The sequence below is a fragment of the Protomyctophum parallelum genome (genome assembly GCF_964188405.1).
Source record: "Protomyctophum parallelum genome assembly, chromosome: 17".
Lineage (NCBI taxonomy): Eukaryota > Metazoa > Chordata > Actinopteri > Myctophiformes > Myctophidae > Protomyctophum > Protomyctophum parallelum.
In genome coordinates this window covers 24049974-24077644 of record NC_139719.1, presented here as the reverse complement: position 1 = coordinate 24077644, position 27671 = coordinate 24049974, and the positions used below count along the sequence as shown (strand labels likewise).

At 47.1% G+C, this 27671-nt stretch overlaps 1 protein-coding gene across 3 annotated transcripts in view; it reads right to left on the bottom strand.

The window, feature by feature from the left end:
- Positions 1–7306: 7306 nt before the first annotated feature.
- Positions 7307–27671, bottom strand: part of LOC310874996 (thyroid hormone receptor alpha) — a 226106-nt gene continuing 205741 nt past the window's right edge. For all 3 annotated transcript variants that reach the window (XM_083787989.1, XM_083787990.1, XM_083787991.1), the window contains 4 exons: positions 25846–26054; positions 16112–16261; positions 13220–13478; positions 7307–7735 (listed from right to left, as the gene is read on the bottom strand). In XM_083787989.1, coding sequence (XP_083644115.1) covers positions 7485–7735; positions 13220–13478; positions 16112–16261; positions 25846–26054 — 869 coding nt within the window. In that variant the 3' untranslated portion in view covers positions 7307–7484. The remainder of the gene's footprint in view (positions 7736–13219; positions 13479–16111; positions 16262–25845; positions 26055–27671) is intronic.

Here is a 27671-nt window from a genome sequence, read left to right as displayed (position 1 = left end):
TGGATATGTATGACGTTCACTCCACTACATTTCAAAAGACAAATATAGTAAAAAGCAAGTTATGAATGAACTACTTATAAGTCCCATTTCAAATATTGTGAAGATCTGCAAGCTCACAACGTGCTGCAATGCGACAATGTTGTGAGCTTGTAAATCAGCTATTTTCACTATTATTGATATTTATTTATTTTATTTCTGGAGACATTTAGAATTTCAATACAGTGATGCATTGACACTACCATGTAATTTAATTTGTACTTTTGAATACTCCAGTATTTTCTTTTAAAAAGCAAAGTACTCTAGTAGTGCAAATGTGACAGAGCAACTTTCACTCGGTAGAGTAATATTTGAGTAGGAATATCTGGTATGGTATTACTGTGACTCAAGTGCTGGAGTTGGGTACTTTGTCCACCACCGCCTGGCACCCCACCGACACGTTTTCTGGGACCTGGACTGTCTGAAAGAGTTGCCGACGCCTCAGGGCTGGACCCCAGGGACCAATTCCTGACCCTCGCTCACACTAAGTAGCAAGGGCCTCTGCTTATTTCAGGGCCAAACAAAGGACCTTATGGGGGGATACATGGTCGGGTCAGGGTGAAAATAGACTTTGTCCAATCACTGTGGCAACGAGACTGCCGGAACAGTCCACAAGTTAATCCATGAACTGTTTTGGAGGGATGTTGGACTTGGGAGGGAAATTGCACAGACATCTTGCTATTCGCCTGTCTTCGCAAACTCTACATTTGGCATTGGGAGAGGGTGGGCGGGTAACCAAGCACAGCCATAAAACAAAAAGAAACCTCACAGACAATCTCTGCCCTCGTCCAACGGGGTCCACATGTTAGATTGAACCAGGATAAAAGAGTGCTACGGAGGGGTGGCTGGGGACGGATTGGGAAGGAGGGGGGAGGGTCAGTTTGGGACTATTCCCCCCCCCCCCCTGCCAGACTATGATATTTGGGCGTGCCAGGGCCAGGTTAGCGGAGGTTCAGGCCTAACCAGGTTTCTTTTTTTTGTACCTCCATTATAGTCTTACTTGACTCCCACTACAAAATCCATGTAACAACGGAGTTCCCTTGTTGCCTTCTTAACCTTTGACCCAACATGGCTGCCGGCAACGCCACTCACATCGATAGCCTGGCGGAGCTCACTGTGGTTCCATAGGGGAACGCGCAGCACACACCGTGGGCATTCCTGTGTCACATGTTGTGGTCAAAGGTATAACAGGGGGGTGATTGGGTGGGTATAGCTATCTCTTTGCAAAACAAGAGGAGGCACAGGGTCATATGATTAATGTCACGGGGCACTTTTTCTGTATAATGGATGGGCATGCGCGTGTGGGAGTGCACACAAGCACGCGTACAGAACAGAGATATGTAGCATTACACATTACGTTGCAAAGATTTTTTTTTCTCTCGTCTTACTTTACAGGTTGGTGGGATGGAGGAGACAAGTGTTTTCTTTGTGTGTGCGCGTGTTATTTTTTTCTTTTCTGTTAATGTTATCTGCCACCATTGTTGTGAGTGTTGCATATGGTATCACATAAACTGATTTTATCTTTCATTTTCCTTTGTATTTTTTTTCTTTTGTATTTACATCCTTGGTTATGGCCAAAAAAAGGAAAAGGAAAGGAAAATCAACCAAAAAAATAAAAAAAAAATAAAAAAATAAAGAGAAACGTACAAAAAGAAGAAAAAGAAAAAAAAATACAGAACATAGTATTGCACCTTGCAGATGGTGGCAATATATTGTCTGTTTGTTGGTGTGTAAGTTCTACCACTGTCCGTTCTGCTGGTGTGTGGAAGTAAGGTTGTGGGTGCTGGTTCAACTCCAGCCCCATTCCTGTCAGCTACATTCAATACCATAGCATTCAGCCATTACAAAGAGCCGCTGTCCCTTTAACCCCGGGGCCATGATTCACATTTAACTTTACTGTCTTACTTCGCATCCTGCACCATTATACGGGACCCCACATGACTACGAGAATCCCACTGATGCCAGGGCGTATTCTGGATGTTTCCGTCGCACAAGAACAAATTATTTAAGGATAAGGAGCACCAGTGTTCAAGGGAAGGGACTCTTTGTAACTATTACCGATGCATACGCGCCACATGCACATTTTACCTTTTACGTACATTTTGTTCTATATATATATATCTATCTATATATATATATAGTATATCTATTAATCTTTTCACATGTGCCTGCAAAGTGTGACTCCTCCCACGTTCCTTTGAGTTTTGTGTTGTGTGAGGTATGACAAGATTGTATTTCAGTTTTCTTTTTTTTGTATTTTCAGTTTCAGTTGCATTATTTTTCCTGTTTGTTTTTTTTTTCCCAAAGTTCATTTAAAAAAAGGAAACAAACAAACAAATATATATATATATAAAAAAAAGAAAATATTCCTGTTTTGTTGGTTGTAAATTCCTCTTGATAAAAGGGGACGGACAATCGGACATGTACACAAACGACAGAGCAGTTGGCTTTCGACACAAACTATAGATGATGTGTAAAAGAAGTGAAATAGGTTTCTATGTTACACTGCACGCATGGTCAAAGTGACTACGGCTGTTGTTTTTTCTCTTTTACACAGAGCAGTTTAAGCATAAAAAAACTATACCAAGAAAAGAAAAAAACATTTGATAAAATGAAAACAAAAACAAAAACAAAACAAAAAAAATATCTCAAACTCCTTCGCCTTTTGTTCTGGAGTCTTTTCTTTTTTAAAGGTCATCTTTTTCATTTTGTTTTATGGGTTTATAATCATTTTATATATCATTTTTTTTCTTAATCTAAATCAGACTCAGAAGGTAAAGCAGCATTTCAACCCCTATTTTTCACTCACACATACCCAGTCAGCTCACGAGAACGAAGGACATCACTATTGCAAAGATCTTTTTTTGTCATTTACACAAGTTTTTAGTTTTTTTGCCCACCCCGAAAAAAAAAAACAGGTTGGAATTGAATCCCAGCGGCGGCGGCGGGTCCCGGATCTTAATTGGCTCTCCATCACCACGTGAAGTTGGAGGCCCTCCTTTGAAGGAGATGAAGGGCGGGGTATGTTTGGAGGAGTGGGTGAGGGGGGGGATGAGACCATGTCTACAGCCCCCCCCTCCCGTATCCAGAGTGTTTCGTAATAAGTGTCTTAAAAGACTGTCCTGCGTCACCCCGCCGTCTCCTCCGACGCGTGTTCTCCGATGACCTTCTTGTCTGTGCCGGCACTCTCTTGTCTCTCTCTCTCTCTCTCTTGCATACTCACATTCTCTCTATACCTCTCTATCCCACTGCTGCTGCTGCTGCTTTGACGTTCACATTCATTCGGTGGTGGGCGCCGCTCTGCAGGGCGCCTATGGCCAGCCTTGTCTCACAAGGGAGCGGCCTTGGATTCCGTGTTTGGTGTCAAGTGATGCTATAGGGCCGACTCACAGGTCTCCCAAGCAGGGATGGATGGGGGGTGGGGGGGGTAGTTGGGGGGTAGCATTTGATGGGGAGGAGAGGGGAGCTTTTCCTGGGAGTGTTTGAAATGCTCCTGGGCAAACCCTACTGCGGACACAGAGTGCCTTGGTGCAACCCCCCCCCCCCCCCCCCCCCCCCCACACGCACACACACACACACACACACACACACACACACACACACACGCACACGCACCCACACTTTGTTTCCACCTGCCCTCCTCTGTCCTCCACCACCTCTGGAGTTATTTTTTCTCACGGGGAAGGCGCAGGTTTGCTGCTGTTGGTCTAATACTGACAACATGACTGGTTCTGGGACCGAGCCCACTGGTGTCAGCGAGCCTCTGTTAGACAGAGCGGGTCGGGGGGGGGGGGGGGGGCATGCTTTAGTCTACAGACAGGGGGTCAGGTACAATAATTCATTTTTGTTTTGTTTGTTTTTTTGGGGGGGAGGGGGGTGGGGGGGAGGACCACTGCAGTAGTGCAAAAAACTCCCCCCAGCCTGGCTGGGGAGCGAGTCGTGACGATATAACAATGAGGTGGTGGTGGGTTGGGGGGGGTGCGGTCGGTTTGAGAGCTAGGCTCTCCACAACAATGGCGGTATTGTCTCTATAGAGCGGAGAGAGGAGGCAGGACTCACAGGGTACAGTGAGCCATGGATGTGTGTGTGGTGGTGATGGTGGGAGGTGTGTGGCGAGGCCAGGGGGAAGGTGGAAGGGGGGGGGGGGGGGGGGGGGGGGGAGGGGGGGGGGGAGGGGGCGGTGGCGGCGGGGGGGGGCAGGGAGAGTCAGGGTGCTGCTCCCACCGGAGGGTCTCTGAGGTCTGATCTCCGTCTCTCCTTCCAGTGTCACTCAACACTCTGAGGAAGCGAGGCTTGGCCTCGTCTAGGGCGAGTACCCATGACCCCCCCCCCCCCCAGCCCCCCTCGGTCCGTACCATCCTCCACCGTGGCACCGAGGGGTGCTACCCCCCCCCCCCCCCCCCCCCCGTTTCATAAACTACTGCTTGGCGTTGAAAGTAACAGATTATTTAGTCTTGTGTCTAACGTTTTTTCGGTTCGTATTCCAATCCACATTCTCGAAAGGGTTGTTCAAGCTCAACAACAGTTTTTTTCTTTTTTTTTGCCAGTTACACTTAAAAATCCGTGCCGCTGAATTGTTCGAAAACGTTGTCGCCCCGCCGTGGAGACGAGCAACCGGTAAAGTGCATGAGACTCGGAAAGCTGATGAGTTTTAACCACTGAAGGTGACCCGGTCCATCCGGTTTGCAGCGCTCCATTAAATGTCTGTGTCTAACACACTGTCCATGCATGTAAAGAGAGCTCAACTCCACGACGACGCCGTCCAAAATTCCCCGTGGTTGGTCATCATGCCGCAGAAGAAGTGGCCCCTCCTCAATCCACCCTAATTCCCCCCTTGGGCGTGACCTTGACCTTGAGGGGGCCAAGGGGGGGGGGGGGGGGGGGACGCTTCTCAGTTGCTCTCACGATATAGCTCTCCTCCAGCTACGTGACGCGCTCGGCGGTAATGATGGGCAGTACATCCAAACTGTCTTGCGTTTTGCTTCTGCGAGGCCGCGTCTGTTTTTGACAGAAAAAAGAAAGGGATTCCAAATTCCAAAAAGATGACACTTGGTCCCGTATAACAAAAAAATATTAAAAAAAGGACAAAAAAGACCGAACCCGAATGAAAATGGGGTACCATTCCCTGAGGCGCAGCTCTAACGACACTGAGACGCCCCCCGACGCGCGGGAACGGCCGGCCCTCCTGTCTTCAGTGGTATTTTGTTTCGACTGAGTCATAGCGCTGAGGTCTGTGGTGTCTGTGTGTTCTTTTTGTACATCTAAACTGCTGCATCCATGCAAAACGACGCACATCTGTGTGTTACTATAAACATGCCGATAAACACGTGACGTGTGTTTGTTTGTATGTACATGTGTGTGTGTGTGTGTGTGTGTGTGTGTTTGTCTCATGTATGGAGGCTGTGGGCAGCTGCCCTGTGTCCAGAGAGGTGAGGTAGACGCCTGATGCCACAGGGGCAGTGTTGCTGCCCCAGCCTGGGGGTTGTGCCCACTTTGAGGTAAATGGCAGCCATCTTGGCCTTTTTGCCTGCTTTCTCTCTCAGTGATGCCTGCCGCTGTAAATAAAAAAAGGCAGATGTGTGTACGGAAGCCTGGAGGGGCTCACACTGAGCTGAGTCCGACAAGAGAGGACTCTTAAAAACAAACCCTGCAGGTTAGGGCTATATATATATATATATATATATATATATATATATATATACATACATATATATATATATCTCAAATATCAAATATTAAACACTGCAGTGCAGTGCATACAGTAAAATGAGGCATTCAAGTTATACTGAGGTGATACCGTGTGTGTGTGTGTGTGTGTGTGTGTGTGTGTGTGTGTGTGTAAGATCTTAAGAGCTTCCCTGCCTTGCTCCTGCTCGCTGCCGTTCAAACCCTCCTTGGAGGCTGGGCGTGGAAGAAGTCGGCATAGCCTTCTGACTTCTGGCCCAGAAAATCTCCCCATCCAGCTACTATAAATCTCACAAACGCTTTTTGAATTCCCCCCATCTTTCATGTTCCCCCCCCATCCTCCTACTCCCCCCCCCCCCCCCCTCCCTTCATCTTCCCACTCGCTCCCTGCCCACCCACCTTCTCCCTTTCAGTCACTTTGGTGACTTTCCTTGCTGTGAGAAGGGCCCAATTGTCATTCATAACGGCTCCTGCTGCTGGCACGAGCAGTGCATGCAATGACAAGGCAAGTCTGCCCAGTGCATGTGTGTGTGTGTGTGTGTGTGTGTGTGTGTGTGTGTGTGTGTGTGTGTGCGCATGTGTGTGCGTGTCACAGGAGCCGGTCCAATGACAGAACTGAAGGTAGTTACGGAACCAATGGTCTGCCATTTATATTCTTTTTTTCCCTCCGTTTTAGTTTTTTTTTTCTTCTTTTTTTTCTCTTTTTTCCCAAAAAGGTAGACAACACAGATTCATATAGAATTGGAGTAGCCTTTTATAAATATAGCACCGGGTTCTAACTGGATTTCTATTTTGAAGACAAAAGAAACGGTTAAAACGGCTCAGTTAAGAGTTGAGGAGTTGATTTTTTTTGTATTATTAAATGTGGTATAGCTTCGCTTCTACTGTGGTCGTCTTACGCCAGAGTAATGCTTTAAGCATCCGCTCAAACAGGAAGACCAAGGAGACGTGCGACTATACCGTCTGCCGCACGCCTGTATACAGGTACGTTAATGTACAGTATGACTATTTATACTGTGTGTTTGTCATTCCTTGTTTGACTGTGTCCTCTGAATTTATGTCTGACAATCAATTCAGAGTTTAACACTGAGAGGTGCTGGCCGACCTCCCCCCCACCCCCCCTCCTTGGATGGGGTATGTAGGTGAGGGGTCTGGTACCAGGTTTCTTCATTTGATTTATTTTTATTTTTATATCTAGAAAAAAAGATTCCAAGCCCCTGCATAGCTCCTGGTAGGGCACCACACTGAGGAAGTTGAGGTGGCTGTGTAAGTGTGTGTGTGTGTGTGTGTGTGTGTGTGTGCATGTGTGTGAGTGCGTGTGTGTTTTTTTCTCTATGTATGTGTCTTGGCAAATGGCTGCAACTCTGCACTTTATATAAGACATCATGCTAAGACAGAAGGGCCCCCCCGATCGGATCTTTAAAAAGCGGTTCGAAAGGAGGAAGAGGAGGAGGACTAGGAGGGAGGAGTTAAAAAACAAAATCCATTTTTTGGGGTATTTTTTTGTTGCTCAACTCTCCTGCTGGTTGCTGGTGTGAAGGGTCCCCCCTCCCACCCTCCCCTCCCTCCCTTGCACACCCCCGCCTGTAAAAAACACGAAAAAGAAACCACGGAAAAAAAGAAACCGACGACTCGTTCCTTTCCCGAAATTCGCCGCACCGACTTCCTCGTTCGGTCGGTCGGTCGGTCGGCGGTCGCCAGGTTCGGTCGGTTTCGGAGGAGGATGAGCAGTAATAGAGGAGAAGTGAGGCGTGTTCTGTTGTTCACACTTCCTGGTCCTCGAAGACCTCCAGGAAGAGCGGCGGGAAGAGCTCGTTGGGACACTCCACCTTCATGTGGAGGAAGCGGCTGGCGTGGCAGGCGCCGATCATGCGCAGGTCCGTCACCTTCATGAGCAGCTTGGGCCAGAAGTGGGGAATGTTGTGCTTGCGGTAGTTGATGTAGTGCTCGAACGCCAGCAGGTACAACTCCTGGCACTTCTCGATCTTGTCCACGCAGGTCAGGCCGGAGCGGTCTGTGGGGGGGGGGAGAGAGAGAGAGAGACAGAGGAAGAGAGCATGAGGGAGGAGCAGGGAGGAGGTGGAGGAAGGGAGGGAGAGCAGGATATGTGGGCAGGGGAGGAGGAGGAGGAGGAGGGAGATGAGGAGATGTGGGCAGGGGGAGGAGGAGGAGGAAGAGGGAGATGAGGAGATGTGGGCAGGAGGATGAGGAGGAGGAGGGAGATGAGGAGATGTGGGCAGGGGGAGGATGAGGAGAAGGAGGAGGGAGATTAGGAGATGTGGGCAGGGGGAGGAGGAGGAGGAGGAGCGAGATGAGGAGATGTGGGCAGGAGGATGAGGAGGAGGAGGGAGATGAGGAGATGTGGGCAGGGGAGGAGGAGGAGGAGGAGCGAGATGAGGAGATGTGGGCAGGGGGAGGAGGAGAAGGAGGAGGGAGATTAGGAGATGTGGGCAGGGGGAGGATGAGGAGAAGGAGGAGGGAGATTAGGAGATGTGGGCAGGGGGAGGAGGAGGAGGAGCGAGATGAGGAGATGTGGGCAGGGGGAGGAGGAGGAGGAGGGAGATGAGGAGATGTGGGCAGGGGGAGGAGGAGGAGCGAGATGAGGAGATGTGGGCAGGAGGATGAGGAGGAGGAGGAGGAGCGAGATGAGGAGATGTGGGCAGGGGGAGGAGGAGAAGGAGGAGGGAGATTAGGAGATGTGGGCAGGGGGAGGATGAGGAGAAGGAGGAGGGAGATTAGGAGATGTGGGCAGGGGGAGGAGGAGGAGCGAGATGAGGAGATGTGGGCAGGAGGATGAGGAGGAGGAGGGAGATGAGGAGATGTGGGCAGGGGAGGAGGAGGAGGAGGAGCGAGATGAGGAGATGTGGGCAGGAGGATGAGGAGGAGAAGGAGGAGGGAGATTAGGAGATGTGGGCAGGGGGAGGAGGAGGAGGAGCGAGATGAGGAGATGTGGGCAGGGGGAGGAGGAGGAGGAGGGAGATGAGGAGATGTGGGCAGGGGGAGGAGGAGGAGGAGCGAGATGAGGAGATGTGGGCAGGGGGAGGAGGAGGAGGAGGAGGGAGATTAGGAGATGTGGGCAGGGGGAGGAGGAGAAGGAGGAGGGAGATTAGGAGATGTGGGCAGGGGGAGGAGGAGGAGCGAGATTAGGAGATGTGGGCAGGGGGAGGATGAGAAGGAGGAGGGAGATTAGGAGATGTGGGCAGGGGGAGGATGAGGAGAAGGAGGAGGGAGATGAGGAGATGTGGGCAGGGGGAGGAGGAGGAGGAGCGAGATGAGGAGATGTGGGCAGGGGGAGGAGGAGGAGGAGGGAGATGAGGAGATGTGGGCAGGGGGAGGAGGAGGAGATGGACAGCATTAAAACGGTTGTACTGTACATCGACGCATAAGTGCATGAACGAGCAAATGTGTGCTTCTTTATTATGAACTCATAAGACGAGTTGATGACCCGTCCGTCCCAGAGGGACCCGGCGCCAAATTGCATTTGTTCAAGTCGTCATGAGTGAGCAGCTCAGTGAATCCATCTACAAGTCCTCATTACAGTTCTCACGGTCACCACAGACTGCAAGGGCAGCTCGGCTCATAACCGGACGATCGGCATATATCGTTTGGCAGCGCAGAACATCTGAGAAAACTTTCGAATGGAGCCCTACTATGGCATTTAAGGAATAGTATCACTTGGGTTTTCTTTGAGATTTTTCCACGCAGAACTTGTCTGCAAGATACTGAGACACATTTAGAGTAATAACAGTATTGGATATAATTAAACACAAAGCCATGAGCTTGAACACACTAAAATGTTAAAAGCTCCTTGACGGTTCTCTTTAAGGGGACGCACACAGACTAGGCTAAATGGAGTGAAACGTGCCCGACACAGTCTGCAGATTTGCAGTGCGTTCCAATACACTTTTACGGCGTCTTTAGCGCCCTGCTTAATTGGGGCTACTTTCTGCAGTAGGATTTCTACAGTCCGAGACCAGATTTAGCCTCCAATAAACCGACGTGTGTTTTGGGCAATGTAAAATGGCCCTGCAGCAGCATTCATGCTTAACCCTGTAAAACCCGGATTAATTTCTACTTGCAAAAACACGATTTCAACCTTACTACTACTTTTTACTACTAGGACTTATCAGAGGAAATTATGTCAAAAAATATATATATATTTGCAAACTTTATGCACATTTATAATAATTATTAAAATAATAATAATTAATTAATAATTTACATTTGGGGGATATCTTTCACAATAATTAATAAAACATGTTATAGACATTCTAATGATCACTTTTATTTGGGTTAAAAAATGTAAAAAAAAAAGTCCAGAGATTTTTAATTTGTGTGAATTTCAGCCTCTGTAGGGGGTATTTATATGCAAATATCAGGACCAATGGCATTGCAATGAACATCAATGATGACGTTTAGGTGAAAAAAGAACATAATAAAAAAAAAAGTTTGAATGAATGAATGAATGAATTAAAGTATGTTGTAGTATTGCAACGCTGGGTGTTACAGGGTTAAGGAGTGACATGGTTACGTCACTCCTTTGAGCCACTCTCATGTCCACAGAGAGAGAAGAACACACCGCAGAGTTCACAAGGACCAGAGATGGCCCATAGCTGCATACTGCATGTGATAAGCCTGTACAGCATATCCTGCCCTGTGGGGATCTGTGCAGATCAATAATGGACACGGCTGTCTGCTTTTCTACCCGTCCCTATTTGAGCATACGAGAAGGACACAGAATCAGAGGCAAGAGGAAAAAAAGAGACCCTAAAGGACCCTAAAGGAGAAGGGAAATGTGAATTTGGCTGCCTATAAGCCCATGAATTAGAAAACATTTAAACAAGACAAAGAGAAATACAACCCTTGACCTTGGAGACAAACATATAGCTTGAGGGATGAATTATGTATCTCTGCCTGTTTAATGCAAGAATAATGTCCTTTACTCCCCCTCCTTCCTATTACACGTCTTATTATTCCAAATCCCATATATTATAAGACATGACCTCAATTATAGCGCTCTGTGCTACGAGGCACAGCCAAAACAGGACTATGTTCCATTTGCAAGGCACACACTAATAGAAGAAGACGGCTTTTTAACTGTACCGGGCGGGTGCAGGCGAAAACAGCCGGTGGATCCTATTGGTTCACCGATCTGAGCCCCCCCCCGCGCACCCCTCCTCCCCTCCCCGGTAAGAAAGCAGCCAATTAAGGCGAGAACACTGACGTCACCAAATTTGGAGTGACGCCCCTCTGCATTGTTATTGGTTATCACAATTGACTTCAATTGACAAGTTGACTTCCCACTTATATAGTATATGCCAGATTTTCCAACGGGTTTCCCCAGGCTTTTCTTTTTGAGGCCGAGACGTGCGAACGAAAACTAAAAGCTCTGGGTACCGTCCCGAGGCTACATGACCACTGACCTCTTCCTGCATGCATTCTGGCTTTAGACTCATTCCCCAAGCCGTTTATACTGCAGCTGAGAGTCCTCAGGCCATAATTACAGCTCGGTCTGGCAACAGCTACTGCGTATAGCAGGCAGTAGATGACTAATGATGAGGAAAACGGTCTGGCAAGTTAACCGTGTGTCCTCACGAGGGCAGAAGAATGACATTTCAACATTTATATTTCAGGCTATCTATCCGGTGGCTGCCGCCGCCAGGTCTTACATAGCTGAAGCACACAGTGGCATAATGAGCGCTGACTCCTGGATCGTCAACAGTCCCGATACTTAAAGGGCTTGCGCGGCGTGGGACGAAAAGCTCAAGCCCCGTGACAACAGATGCCACATAATTGGGACGGGAAGCTTTACATTTAGCATACAAAAGGACATTATAAGAAACTATGTGAGTTCTAATTATGTTATCCTGAGCCCTTTTTGTGCATTTTTGTCAGACAGAACAGTGTTGAGAGACAGGAACAAGAGGGAATGAGAGAGAGAGAGAGAGAGAGAGAGAGAGAGAGAGAGAGAGAGAGTGATAGAGAGAGAGAGAGAGAGAGAGAGAGAGAGAGAGAGAGAGAGAGAGAGAGAGAGAGAGAGGTGATTACCTGTGACACAGATCATGGATTGGATTTGAGTCTGGATCAACAGGATATGACAAACTGACGCACTGAGCCGCCGTAAGCCCTTCATCATAAGGCCTTGTGATTATAATTCATTGTACGACGTGGTCGCGCTCTAAACTTAGTGATACTTTTTTCGGTCATTTTCGGTAAGTGCCAGTTGAAACCCACGGTAACAATGTACAGATTATTGCTTTTCTTTGGATATTCTACTGTTAGACTGCTTGATAGGGTCTTGGTTTACTTATGATCCCAGAGGACTATTTCTATATGCATTTGATGTATTACGGTACATGGGTTGTTCTTGCTTATTGTAAATCGCTCTGGATTAAGAGCGATTGCTAAATACCTACAATTGTAAATTGTAACGCTGCGTTCACACTGGCAGATGCAAAAGATACAAAGATGCAAAGCTACCTGTATACAGCATATTGGAAGCTTTGCATCTTTGTAGCTGAAGTTGAAACCAGCTCAAGTGTTTTTGTAGCTTTGCAGCTGTGCTAGCTTTTGCAGCAGCTACAAACGTTGGATGTATCTTTGTATCTTCATGTCGCTGGCTTCCATTGAAAATGAACGGTAGACTTCATCTGTGTGGGTGTGGATACGGACCTGTGTTGATTTTGACAGCAAATTTAGATTTTAGTTTTAGTCATAGTCTTTTGAATAGTTTTCATTTAGTTTTAGTCACGTCTTAGTCTCCTGAAATGTTTTAGTGTTAGTCTAGTTTTAGTCGACTAAAGTCTACAGTCGATTTAGTCGACTAAAATGTATTTTGGCGGGCCTTGATGCCGTCGTAATGGCTGATTTTACACATATACAAAATACAAAATAGTTGATAATAGCACTGCGACGCGTTGTGAGCTTGCAGATCTGCCATTTTCATCATGGAACCAAGTGTAAAATGACTTGTCTTTTAGTTCTACTGGATCTCTTCTCCACTAGTCCCTTCTTAACATTTTAGTCGTTTTAGTTTATTTGTTGTCAAACTTCTCGACATATTTAGTCATAGTTTTAGTCACCGTAGCCTATAGTCATTTAGTTTTTCGTCAGTGAAAAAAAAAAGGAAACAGTTTGTTCTGGGCGTCGTCAGCGGACGCTTTACCTGAGCTCATCAAACAGTTTGTTCTGGGCGTGGTCAGCGGACGGTTTACCTGAGCTCATCAGCAGCACAAACAGTTTGTTCTGGGCGTGGTCAGCGGACGGTTTACCTGAGCTCATCAGCAGCACAAACAGTTTGTTCTGGGCGTGGTCAGCGGACGCTTTACCTGAGCTCATCAGCAGACAAACAGTTTGTTCTGGGCGTGGTCAGCGGACGCTTTACCTGAGCTCATCAGCAGCACAAACTGTTTGTTCTGGGCGTGGTCAGCGGACGCTTTACCTGAGCTCATCAGCAGCACAAACTGTTTGTTCTGGGCGTGGTCAGCGGACGCTTTACCTGAGCTCATCAGCAGCACGGCCTGCAGCAGCGCCACCTCCGTGTCGTCCAGGTTGAACTGCGCCAGGCTCTTGCCCAGGTCGAAGATGGCGTCCGACACCACGCCCAGGCCGCCGTTCTTCAGCTGCTCGCGCTTCACCGCCATCTCGCCGCTCAGCGTCAGCGTCTCGCTCTCGGGGTCGTAGCGCACGGCGGCGCGCAGCGACATGATCTCCATGCAGCAGCCCTTCAGCAGGATGATCTGGTCTTCACAAGGCAGCTGCGTGGGGTCACGGGGTCACGGGGAGAATAATAATGCATTTTTAGAGCGCTTTTCTGTGCACTACGTCAGTGGTTCACCAAATCTTTTCATGTCAAGGACCCCCAAATTGACATTTATTAGTCTGCGGACCCCCATTTGTAATGATATGCCAGGGACCCCCATGAGAGAAGATCTTTATGGCTCTAACAGTGATTTTCAACACGTTTTCATTTCAAGGGCCCCCAGTTTGACATGCATTAATCTACGGACCCCCATTTAATGGCATTTCTATCTCTGGGACCCCCAATTTGTATTGTAAAATCAATGCTAATTTAACTCTGAGAGCATACAAATGGAACCAAATGGACCCGTCAGGGTCCATTTGGTTCCATTTGTACACTCTCTGAGTTACAGACCAATATGGTTCCTAACTATCATTTAGCTGGGTCCCCCCTGGAACTCCCTCAAGTACCCCTGGGGGTCCCCGGACCCCACTTTGGGAAACCATGCACTACGTGCCTATACTCAAAGCGCTGCAATGGTCCATTCATTCATACATTGGGAGGTGAAGCGGTGAACAGTCAACGCCGTCGTCCTAACTTCCCACATCAATGGTGGCAATTAACCACTGGAGGCAAGGTGGGGTTCAGTGTCATGCTCAAGGACACTTCGACATTTGGACAGCAGGAGACGGGATTCAAACCGCCAACCCACGGCTCATTGGACGACCTGCTCTACCTCCTGAGCCACAGCCGCGCCAAATAATTATAATAATAATGCTTAATCCATTCCAAAAGAAAAGCCGTATATTATTCCAAATATGAGATACAATATCCAAAAAAAGGGGTAAGATTTATTCGATGTTAGGTTCATAGGTTATATTTTTCGATCCCTGTGGGGAAATGGGTCTTCTGACAGCCAATTAGCAGCCAAAGAGGCAGAACTGCTAATTAACCACCGTGCCCTACAAAGCCAAAGTGCAGTGCAAACGATGTTTTTTGACAGGCCGACTTATTTGTGTATCCAAAAGGTCAAACTAGCCTTCATGATTTTGGGGGATAAACAATAACCTCAAGAACATTATTTACATTACAATTAGTGTAATATCTCTTATTTACCAATATCTCATTTGGCTGACCAGTTGAAACACTTTTAAACACAAAAACAATCCCATAGGCCAGGCCAGGCAAAAAAAAAAAAAAAATCCCATAGTTGCACTTTGGCTTCGTAGGGTACAGCAACAATTTGTAATCTGGTACTTAATAATATGAAATAAATGATAAATTATTATAGCCTATAATAATTTATCATTTATTTCATATTATTAAGTACCGGTACCGGTCTCGAAAAAATCCTAACGATACCCATCCCTAATTATAGGTATATGCAAAATACTTAAATACTTTAAATTATTGACTTGGAGTATTGTTATAGTAGCCTATAGTATCGTTGTATTGAGTTGAGTACTGTAGCGGTAATCTAGTATTCCAAAATGAAATATAATTGAATGAAATTAACGAATTAACTTTACAAACATAAGCACTGTCTCAAGCCCTATATATACTCTGTTGACTCCCTCCTCTGATTACTTGTACTTTTTCTCTCCTCCACACCAAATGTGTTCGGCGAACATAGATCTACAAGCTCATAGCATGTCACAACACAATGCGTTGTGAGAGTTAGGGTTAGATCCAGTTTTCAACAAATGTTCGCACCCAGGATAGAGACGCTAGCTTAGCCCGAAGCCTTACTATACCTAAATGTCTTTGCCTTTTTTTTTAAATAGTAAAAAAAAGAAAAGGCAAAGAAGTTTAGGGATAAGGGAGCATACATTTGAGAAACGTTATATTTGTTGTTCCAGATCCCCTTACTCTTCAGAAAGATTTATGAGTAACCCGACCGAGCAAGGGCGTGCAGTACATGACCCCCAAATATCTGTAACAGCACCACCATCTGAATATTTTTAAACAAATGGTCATAAAATGCACTTGCTATTTTGTCGTGGAAGCCAAACACACACGCACACTCGCACACACGCACACGCACACACACACACACACCCTCACACACACACGGACACACACGGACACAGCCGAGCCAGCGATTCAACAACCTTATAATTACCCAATCAAACACGGAGGAGGGGGGGGGGGGCATTATGATTAGCGCAAACAAGAGGCAGGATTAGCAGCTGCTAATTAGGGCGCCGTATGAGATACAGTGAGGCATTTCACCTCCTCTGATTACTAAAACAACAACGCTTTTGATATTGTCACGAAATGAAAACCCACAACTGTCAAAGCAGACATGGCGTACAGAGCTCAACAGGAGTCTGTGTGCGTGTGTAAAGGGCAGGCTGCTCCGACAGACACAGATGCCTTATCCCTCTGGCCCCAAAACACACATCTGACTCCTCCATCTGTCACACACACACACACACACACACACACACACACACACACACACACACACACACACACACACACACACACACACACACACACACACACACACACACACACACACACACACACACACACACACACACACACACACACACACACACACACACACACACACACACACACAATTTAGTCTATGAGTCCTAATTAATCCTCTGAAAAACCATAGTCTTTTACGCACAAACTCACCTCCGAGAACATGGGCAGTTTTTTGGCAAAGTCTACGACGCGCGTGATGGCGGGGGTGATGATCTTGGTGAACTCGCTGAAGGCCTCGAGGTCCACCTTGTCCCCGGCGTCCGACGAAGGCGTAACGGGTGACTGGCCGATGTCGTCCGGCTGTACAGCGACACACACACACACACACACGCACACACACACACAGGTACGATTACAGGGAGTTGAATCTAGTGCACAGTAAAATCCTTGGTTTTAATTTAACTCTGAGAGTGTATCGATAGTACAGTATTTAACATGTGACTATGCACACAGTGTGTTTTGATTGATCGATTGATTGAAGTATATTTATTAACAGTTTGCAGATCTACAGTACATTTCAAGTGTACAACTCGATATGCATGCACACGCAGGCTTGCTCCTCGTTGCATCATAATTATCACTTGCTGCGAGGATAAAATAAATGGGTGTAAAACGAGGTTATTCTGGTTTGCGGCGGGGGGAACTCGTGTTACTTTGTTCACTTCGACCGCACCGTCCCGTTGACCACATTATTCACACAGTAACCAGAGAGTGGAGTGTGTTATAAACATGTCCATCAAATGCAATCACAACTGAAGGACTGAACTCAAGTCCATGAGAATTGTCAGCAGACATGCCCTGACCTTTATACCATATAGCGTGTCTGCAAAAGGATGAACATTCATTCGAATCAGGGTCAAGCACAGGGAAAAAAACTATCTCTTCCTCCAGGGACCCTCAGGGTTCATTGAGAGGGTTCCAAATGGACCCTATAACATATGTGTAACTCTCAGAGTATTCAGATGAAGCCAAATGCATTTCGTTCCATTTGAAGTTATTGAAATGAAAAGGTTTGAGAACCAATGTTGTAATGTAATGTATCTCCGCTGTGCTCCCGAGCCCGGAAAGTATAAAAAAATTGAATAATCGGAATATAATTTTTGATTGAGTACCTTTCTCGTCACGCAAAAAGGCTCCAACATAAAGCTCGGTGAGGCTTCTTTGTCTGGGGGGCGGTGGAGTTCCTATAGCGCGCACGCGAGAGAGAGAGAGAGACAAGAGCAGCTTGAGAGAGACTGCTGAACCGCTGCCACCTTCTCAAGTGGAGTAGCTCAGAAAACAAAACCACAACATGGAGCGAGCGCTGGAGGTCAGCTGCGTGTCAGGGCCTGTGAAAGGTTCAAGATGTAGCCGGTGGGAAATGAGCCGCTATCTCATATCAAAATATTACACCTTACACACGCCGCTTTATAGAGCCAGCGTTGGGAATTCTAGCCACAAGCAAGCCGTTATCAGGCCCCGGCACAACAATCCGAGCAGATTCTGAGCGTTTCGTTGTGCAGCGTGAACAAGTCAACACTTAACTGTTGTGCGTAAGTGTGACTGCTGCAGCATGTGTTTCTGGGTTTTTCCCTCTCTTCAGTTGCCCCTGTTGGTCTCCCTGTATGTGTGTGTGTGTGTGTGTGTGTGTGTGTGTGTGTGTGTGTGTGTGTGTGTGTGTGTGTGTGTGTGTGTGTGCGCGTGCGTGCGTGCACTCTTATATCCTGCTGCTCACCCACCTGGAACCTGCCTAGCTCAGCCCCTCACACCCCTCAACCAGCACACCTGTCATCCATCATCTCATCAACACCACTCCTGCTTTGAAAGTGTCAGCTTGTTGCCTCAGCTCCAGCGGTGCACCCTGTCGCTCTGAGCGTCTGGCCGAGTACAACCAGATTCTCAGAACTGAAGAGGAGCTGAAGAGGAGACGAGGCTTGTTTTGCTGGGAAGAGTTTCAGAAACCCATTGATATGACATGCTTCAGACCACAAGTTTAGTTATTATCTCTTTGCTTTTGTATTAATGTTAACTTCAGACTGGAAGCCAAATAACACTTCTGGCCTACATACCTAGGCGGTTTGAAATGCAATTAAAATCTAATTTCTAAAGATGTGTCACAGTCTTAACACTCTATTTTCCATGAGCAACACTGTCATAATAATTATTATTACTCACACTGTGTGAGATGTAATGCCATATAGGTGTGAGTCACACCTATATGTCATTGCATCTGCACTACAGCATTAAATGCTATACTTATCTATAGATCAACGAGTGGGTGCTGATGGCCTAGTTGTTAAGATCCCAAATAGCTCATTTACAAACTCCCTGATTAACTGTCAGGGAGTTTATAAAGACGCTTCTGAGAGCACTGAGAACGAGAACGCACCATGGCTGCTCCAAGTGAAGAGCCATGCTATTGTCTGAACACTGGTGGAAACAAGGGCGGGGGAAGTCAATGCAAAATGTGACGGTTGAGGCTTGTTGGGCACTCTAGACTAGACAGTGGAATATGCATTTACAGTATGTGCAACAAAACAGGTAACAATCGTGTTTGTTCATACATGGAATACATTGGAATAGGATTTGAGTATGTATGTAAGTTATCTGAGTTCATGGCACTTTATGACATTAAAACCAGAGTGTCGCTTGCAAAAAATGCAGCAAGGAACAATTTCACATGTTTTTCCGGGTATTGTATGCGTTACGTTGAAATGTGTGCTATTTTTATGTGAAGTTTGTGTGCTTCTGTTTTTTCCAGGACTTCCTTGCAAAAGAGATTTTTAATCTCAATGGGACTATTCCTGGTCAAAAAAGGTGAAAAAAACCCAACAAAAAAAAGTAAATTTGTGTCAAACAGCTGTATTAGTGGTATAAAGTAAATCTAAATGAAATAAACAGCGTAGTATTTTTTTATTTTTTCAAAGGGGTGTATTACCTACCCATACATCTCAATCTTTGTTTTTCCACCATTTCAACAGGCAGTGAATGAAATAAACATGTAGGCTGCATGTACAGTATTTACTACACCAGTAAGACGCCTATACGGGCGGGCAGCGACCTCGCCCTTTCTGAGTGATACACTGACGGGAATTGCACGTTTTCATAGTAACATTTATGCAACCTTCGGTCGCAATAATACTTATGTATACAGAAAATACAGGGGCAAATCTCAGCTAAAGGTGAGACCAAAAACAAATACGGGCCTGTCAAATGTGAGACTACAGTGCACTTGATTTAAAAGAAATATCCTGCATTTGTTCTGCGGAGTCTCCGGCTACTGAGTTTGCCTCTAACTAACCCGTGTCCAATTGCAGCTGCCATTGATTTCTATATGCATTGCCAATTTTGCATGTCCTGCTATGTGTGCAACATGTGAGCAGAGTAATGGAATATTTCCGCTGGTGAAAGTACAGTTTTAATGGTAACGATGCGGAGAATTTCAAACACACACACACACACACACACACACACACACACACACACACACACACACACACACACACACACACACACACACACACACACACACACACACACACACACACACACACACACACGCGCACACGCGCACACGCACACGCACACGCACATGCACACACACGCCCAGCTGTAGGAAGTGAACTGGCTGTTTCTCCTGGTTCTCGTAAAAGCCGCTCTCTCTCTCTCCCTCCATGCAGATCCCTGTGACCACAGAGCTCAGAGTGAGAACACTGTGTAACCCTCGCACGGGCCAAGTGTGTCAGCTAACTGACGACACGCACACACATGCACACACACACACACACACACACACACACACAGGGAGTCAAACAGACGCACACACAGGCAAACAGAGAGGCAGACAGACGCGGAGACGGACAAGGGAAAAGCTTTGCAATGTTTGAGCACACGGAGCAAAGCAAAGCAACGTCTGCAGCCCCCCTGACTTTACACGCTCTCTCCAGTTCACACAGCGACTCTCCGCGCGGGTCAGAGGCTCTGTCGTATATATACAGTATACATGGTGCTGCTGCTGAATGCTTTCACAGATCTCCTTGGAACTGGCTCTGTTTGCATGTTTGCAAGTCAGTATAGTAGTAGCGCGGGCTGTCCTGAGGGTGACCTGGCCTGTGTCGGGGCTCAGGGACTGACCTGGCCTGTGTCGGGGCTCAGGGACTGCCATATAGGCATGCTAGGGGTTGAAGTGGTCAAATACATTCCAAATAATAAGACATGTTTATTGGCTGTTTCTCCGCGTGTTGTGCAGAGGGAGGCGGCGGTATATACACAGAGCCTTTACATGGCAGGGTTTTCCCCCCCGCTGGTCTCTGCTTCGCCCTGCTCGTCTATATATAGACGCCATGGTACATACGGGGCCATAGGGTTCATCCGACTCCGATTAAAAAAGACTCTGCATCCTATACTTGTGGAAGTTACGGCGCCCACACTCATCTGGTGGCTTTGGGGCTGACGGGGCCGCTTTGATACTCCTCGTAATGGTTAGGGCCCATTTAGGGTTTAAGTAAGCAAATCTGACTGCGGCTCCTCCGCAAGCTCAGCGTTCTAAAACAATTCGTTCTATTTCCGAGTCTTTACGGCGGCAACGAGGAGAGCCAGAGGAGAGAGAGAGAGAGAGAGAGAGAGAGAGCAGCCCCTCCACCTCCGCCTGGGGGCGAGAAGGATAAATACAGAAACGTTTCATTCTCGCTGGGTGTGCATGGAAACTGACAAGACATGAAGGAGGCAGAGAGAAGAGAGAAGGAGAGAAGGATACATGGCGGGTCTCAGTGTTAATTTGGTTGACTAAAGACTTTCATATTTTGACTAGACGAGACTAGACTAAGACTAAACAATTTCAGGAGACTAAATAGGTCTAAGACTAAATGGTGTCTTATTCAAAAGACTAAAAGACTAAACCAAAATCGGCCTGGGCCGTGGCTCAGCGGTCCAGGCACCTTGGCCCGGTAGTCCGAGCCTGGCAGTGTGCCGCGGGTTCGACTCCCGATTCCGACGACGGCCTTTACTGCATGTCACTTCCCCATCAGCCTACACTGTCTGTCCCTCTATAAAAAATTAAAAAAAAGACTAAACCTAAATCTGCTGAAAACATTAACATTAACGTCTGTGAGCAAGGATATTTACTTCCCCATCTGTCTGTCTGTCTGTCTGTCTGTATGCATGTACAACCTGCCCTATCTCTCCCCAGACACAAACCCAACGGAGGAAGCCGAGCGAGGCACAGAGAGAGAGAGAGGGGTTTATAGCAGAGTGGAAAATAAATGACCACTAGTTCTGGCTCTCTTTAAGTCCCGCCTATCTGGCCTCAGAAGCCGCGTCTACCATTGAAGAGTGACAGATTGATTATACCTACACATCGTAAAAAACTGAAAATAAAAATATATATATAATAATATATATAGATCAGGGCTGATGGTTTGCCAAGACCAACATGCTGTGGAACTGTGCAGTATATATGGCTATACGTATGCTCAAGGTCTGGATAGGTTGTTTTTTCCACTGTGCTATAGAACCCACGCCTAACTGGATTAGAGAGCCCTGCTAACTTTCCTTTAACCCATTTTGACCTGAGGACGATTCTTAAAAAAGTCTTCTAAATCCTGAAGGTTTTCTGAAAAACCTCATGTTTCTATATGTCAGTGGTACTCAACCTTTTTCATGTCGAGTAAGTAGCCTTGCCGAGCCATGAGGCCCATAGGGGCAGGAGCCTATCTCCTGTTTCTGTAGCGTGAGGCAGCTTGATGTACAAGTACACCCCCTGGACGTGACGCTAGTATGTCACAGGGACTTCCCTGTGACATACCCCAATCCAACCCTTGATGCTGAGTGTCAAGCAGGGAGGCACTATTGGTCCCATTTTTACAGTCTTTGGTATGACCCGGCCGGGGATCGAACCGCGACCTCCCAGTCTCAGGGAGGACACTCTAACTACAAGGCCACTGAGCTGGGTTTTTTTTTCATGTCAAGGACCCCCAGAATTATCTGTATTTGGCCACTGACCCCCATCTGAAAATATGCTGTTCCAGGAAGGAACCCCCCCAGAAGCAAAGATTCGAGTTAAAAACGTTCGCTCTGAAAGAATATATATTCAAAGATTTGTGCCACATTTTCACGATTTTTCAACAGCTAAAGCACAACATAATGCTTAAACATCAAAAGGGGTTCCTGCCCAGAATGGGTTAAGCTATAAGCTATAAGTATTACTGTTATTATTATATTATTATATACAGTATATTATTCTGGCATGAATTGAACTGCACTGGCGTTTATTATTTTCTTTTCTCAATTCTTTCTAGGTTAGCCTGGGTGGTAGTCACGCAGTGAGGCTAATCCCAAAATTGTATGGTTAAAAATCTAATTATGGGCTAATTCTTTAGGCTAAGGGGGTGAAATCCACTCCCCGAGACACACACAACACGGATAGATGAGAGAGAGAGAGCCGCTGCATGCCAACGAATAGACACGCCTGTCTTTTTTCTATACATGTGTCGCACACATGCACTCCCACCAGGTGCCCGATTTATCTCTCCTTATTTGGGACATGCTTACACCTCGCCTGACTCTACGTGAACACACACACACACACACACACACACACACACACACACACACACACACACACACACACACACACACACACACACACACACACACACACACACACACACACACACACACACACACACACACACACACACACACACACACACACACAAATCCCATATGGCCCCCTTTCCCATCGCACCTTGCCATTTTCCCTCTAGTTGCCTAGCAACCCCCGTCACAACACCTGCCAGGCACCGTGGGTGCATCAAAAAACCCTCTCTCAGCCCCTGCCTAGACTAAGCCTCTCCCCATCCTCCCCTTCTGCCCGCTTCTCCCAGCCTGGCTCACCTGTTCCTGGGCTACAGATTGTTAATAAAGCCTCCCCCCCCCAGCCGCAGCTCCGTCCTGCTGGGAGCGAGCGAGTTGAGCAGCCGTCTAACGCACAGTAAGCTGCTCGGCTAATCCTGGCCCAAAACACACGGTCTGCCAGTGTGCACACTGCACAGTGTGTGTGTGTAGTGCCTATAGTTTTATTCAGGCCGTACTACACCATAATTATTCCCTGCGCGACATGCGCACGTATAGGCTATACGCGAGCGTGGCCAATGGATGAAATGATTAGCAGGCGGCGTACGCTCTTTTCCCAAAAAGGATCGGTATGGCATGCTATGTATAGCGTATAAAAGTATAGAACACACAACTGTGTGTGTGTGTGTGTGTGTGTGTGTGTGTGTGTGTGTGTGTGTGACTGTGTGTGTGACTGTGTGTGTGTGTGTGTGTGTGTGTGTGTGTGTGTGTGTGTGTGTGTGTGTGTGTGTGAACACATGGATAGACGCGTGTCTGTGTATCTATGTATGCATCGACGTGTGCAGGCCTGTTGCATCCATGTGCATGGCAGGCTAACAGTAGAACACACAACTCTGTGTGTGTGTGCGCGCTTGCGTGCACATGCAACTACCAGAGGCCTGCGCCCTGCGTGCACTGACAGGGCTGACAGGGCCTGACAGGGCTTTCCAGAACAGTCCGTATACATGCCAGGGCAGTAATCGGGGAAGATGGCTCAGAGAGACAAAAGACAGAGAGACCGAAAAGATGCGCCAATATCCGTGCCAGTTCGGAGGCTGCAGGGCGCACATGACTGGCGATAGGCCTGTGGCAAGATTAGTAGAGGGATTGTGGGGGGGGGGGGGGGGTCTGAGAGACACAGCGAGGACAAGACAGGGATAAGAACAACACGGACGGAACGAAGACATGGAGACATTGGTGGTGGGGAGGGGGGGGTCTGAGAGACACAGCGAGGACAAGACAGGGATAAGAACAACACGGACGGAACGATGACATGGAGACATTGGTGGTGGGGAGGGGGGGGGGGGGGGGGGCGTGAGGGAATTAGGGCTAGTTAAGAGCCCACAAGGATTAAGTCACATAAACCCACCAAATACTAGACGGAGGAAAGACAAGAAGGCAGAAAGAGATGAGGGACACAGAGACAGAGAGAGAGAGAGAGAGAGAGAGAGAGAGAGAGAGAGAGAGAGAGAATGAAGGAGCAGAACAAACAGTTATGTCAGGATAAAGAACAGTTCTGTCAGGATAAAGAACAGTTCTGTCAGGATAAAGAACAGTTCTGTCAGGATAAAGCCTCATCAGCCCTTACTTCAGAAGAACCGACAGCCTTAGCACAGTGGCGTGCACGGATAGACACTAGGTGGTGCTAGAGCACCTGCCCTTTGCCCTCTGGACAGCAATGTGCCCTTTTTTTTGCTTTTTTTCCCAGTGTACAGAATGTGGACCATGTTGACAATGGTCAATCTATAAATCTCAACCGTCCGGTTTCCACGCGCTGCACAAGGTGCCCTTTTTTCACTTGAGCACCTGCCCCTCTAAATGTCTGTGCATGCCACTGCGTTCACATATTCACACACCCAGTTATCAAGCTTATAGGCTGTCTTTGCCTGTTCTCGAAAGAACAGGCAACCATAACAGGGCCACTTCACCCCTTTTGCAACCAGGTCTTATTTTAATGATGTTTAGGACACAAGAAACACTTGTAATATGTGTCTAGTATTTTAGTCAAAAACCTGTCATGAAAATGTGGTCTCACTTCCTTCCCGGACTATAAGTCACACATCCATGCATGCCTCCCCCCCCCCCCCCCCCTCTCTGAGGTTCACCAAAGCATTGTGGTCATTGTAGGAATTCAGCAATCCAGTCCAAAACACAAACAGATAGATAGATAGATAGATAGATAGATAGATAGATAGATAGATAGATAGATAGATAGATAGATAGATAGATAGATATATTAGAGAGTACACTCTTCAACTATGTGCAGAAGCGTTCAACAATACACTTCATGTCACTACTTCAGGTTCCCTAGGTTTTATCAGCAGGAAGTCTGTGTTTCCGACGCGAGCCCTAGAGCATTGGCAGACACACGTGCTAAGTGTTTGCATGGATGTGCACCCACGTTGCATTTGTGTCTGCACATGCATATGCAGTGTTATTGCTCCCCTTAAGTATGCCAAGAACATACATTTTTATAACGGAGCCTACTTCCTCGATGTCAATATTCACTGCCCGGGCCGCATGCAGGTCTATTGACAGAATGTATGTTCCGCGACCACCTGCCATACTAATGCAAGCGCTGCATGTATTGTCCACCCGGTGCACCACCGTGTCAGACGGAGACGAAAGGAGAGACACGGAGAGACACGGAGGGGTGGAAGAGCGCTCACATTTAGGAGCACGGAGAAAGTGTCTCTTTCTACAGCCGGGGAGGGAAAACAAGACGACGCGGTATACCGACATTAAAACGCATGAAATGTTCTCATATGCGTGGATGTGCGTGCATGTGTGTGTGTGTGTGTGCGTGTGTGTGTGTGTGTGTGTGTGTGTGTGCGCGTGCGCGAGTGTGTGTGTGTTAAAACGGACACTTTCGCAGTATACGTAGTATATATACTGTACAGTCTGCTCTATATACACTTACAGTCTTACATTATATACTGTATAAACAAAGTCATACAAAACAGTTGATTCTGTGAAAAGAATCAAGAATGAACTGAGTGTTGCAACTCCCCTCTCCCCCCCCCCCTCTCTCTCATTAGCAGGCAACAGTGCAGCACTATCTCTCTCTCTCTGTTTCTGGCGCAACAGCGCCCCTACTGACACTCATAGTCATACCACTGGTGCTCATAGTCACATAGATGGGTTCATAGGTGAACACATAGGTGAACAAGGACATTGCTGTGGTTGCACCACTCAAAAAGACAAACTAATCGGAGCCACACGACGCGAGCCGTGTGTCCCTGTGTTATACAGTAAGGTGGCCATGATGACGTGTGCGTGCGTCTCATCCTCACCAGGAACTTGCGTTTCTGCTTCCAGTGGGAGCCCTGCGCGGCGTTGGTGTGGCGGTGGGCCTCGGTCACCATGCGTATCAGCTCCCACTCGGCCCCCGTGGGCTCCGGACGGTTCTGCATCGTCTTCAGCGTCTCCTCCTTCTTCCGCTTCTCGCGGTTCTCCTCGATGAGACGCCGCTTGGCCACGCGCTTGCTGTCGTCCAACACCACTGCGGAGGGACGGGGAGGAGGACGTTTTACCATTTAGCATTTTGACCTGAGATCAGATTCTATAAATGTCTTCTACATCCTGACTAACCCCGCCTCACCAGGCTTTCCACCACCTCGGAGGAAAGCCTGGTCTCCGTTTCAAAAGTCTGTAGGATCCTGTCGGGAGTGGATGATATCGTTACGTCATGTTGTAGTATTGTTTTGAAGTCGACAGGCAGGAACAACAGGCGGCGGCGCGCCTCTCGGTGGCGTGCTATGAGCTTGTAGATCTGATATTTTTCAATAGCTAAAGCATAACGTAATGCTAACACCAAAAGGGGTTCCCGCCCAAAATGGGTTTTAATCCAGAGCGATTTACAGTAAGCAAGAACAATGGTAATACATCAAATACATAAAAATAATTCATCAAGATTCATACGTAAGCTAAGAACCTAACATTCGTCTAACAGTGGAATGTCTGTACAATGAAACTATGCGTACACTATAGAGTGCTACTGTATGTCTACATAAAATGCTATCTAAATTACATAATTTGAGCCTTTGCATACGCCTGTAAGGTCGTCAAGGCTAGGGCAAGTGCTATGGCAAGTGCCACCTCTTCAGATGGAGTCTGAAGAGGTGGTTTTTCAGACTACGGCGGAGGAGAGCGTTATAGGAGAGGGAAGGGAAAAAAAGGAGGTAAATTGAGGGCAGAGATGCGGAGATTAAAATAAAATACGTTTTCATAATGAACACGGTGCTACTCCTCCCACACCACCACCATGCAGTTATTGCTGCAGTATTTCTTCACATTAATTCCCATGGGAGCCGCAGTTTGTAGCAGCAGTATAGCAGTGCAGGCGTGCACTGTAAAAATTCATTTCATTTCATTCATCCAAACAGAAAAGTCAGATCTGCTTTGATTAATCGATGTTAAACTGACCAACATTGCAGCTGTAAGGGAAGCTTGAATTATCCTCTTTCAATCTAGCAAAGAGTGTGTTTCATAAAAAGCCACCGTAGACATGTTATGAGCTACTTTCTGCTAAATGTTGTGTTGGCGCTCGTGGGAAGTCACTGAACGGCCCTGTGAACCACCTGTTTCAAATGTGCACATAATGCAGCAGCATGATGCGTTAATGAAAACGAGCACTTCCAAACTAGAACACCTGTACAGAAATTGGTCATAACCTTATACGGTGGATTTTTATGAAACAAACGCTTTGCAGATTGAAAGAGGATAATTCAAGCTTCACCTTACAGCTGCAATGTTGGTGAGTTTAATGTCGTTTTATATACAAGCAGATCAGACTTTTCTGTTTGGATGAATGGATTGTCAATAGCTGGTGTTGCACCTCTAGGGCGGCAGTGGCTCAGGGGGTAGAGTGGCTGGATGGTAACCGCAAGGTCGCCGGTTCGAGCCCGGGCTCCCCCAGAGTTAGTGTCGAAGTGTCCTTGAGCAAGACACTGAGCCCCTAATTGCTCCTGATGTGCAGGTTGGTGCCTCGTGTGGTTTCCGCCGCCATCGGTGTATGAATGTGCGTGTGACTGTAATTAATGTAATGCACAATCTATGCAAAGCTATATAAATGCACCGTTTACCATTTACCTCTAGTTTCAACCCATAATTATGAAAA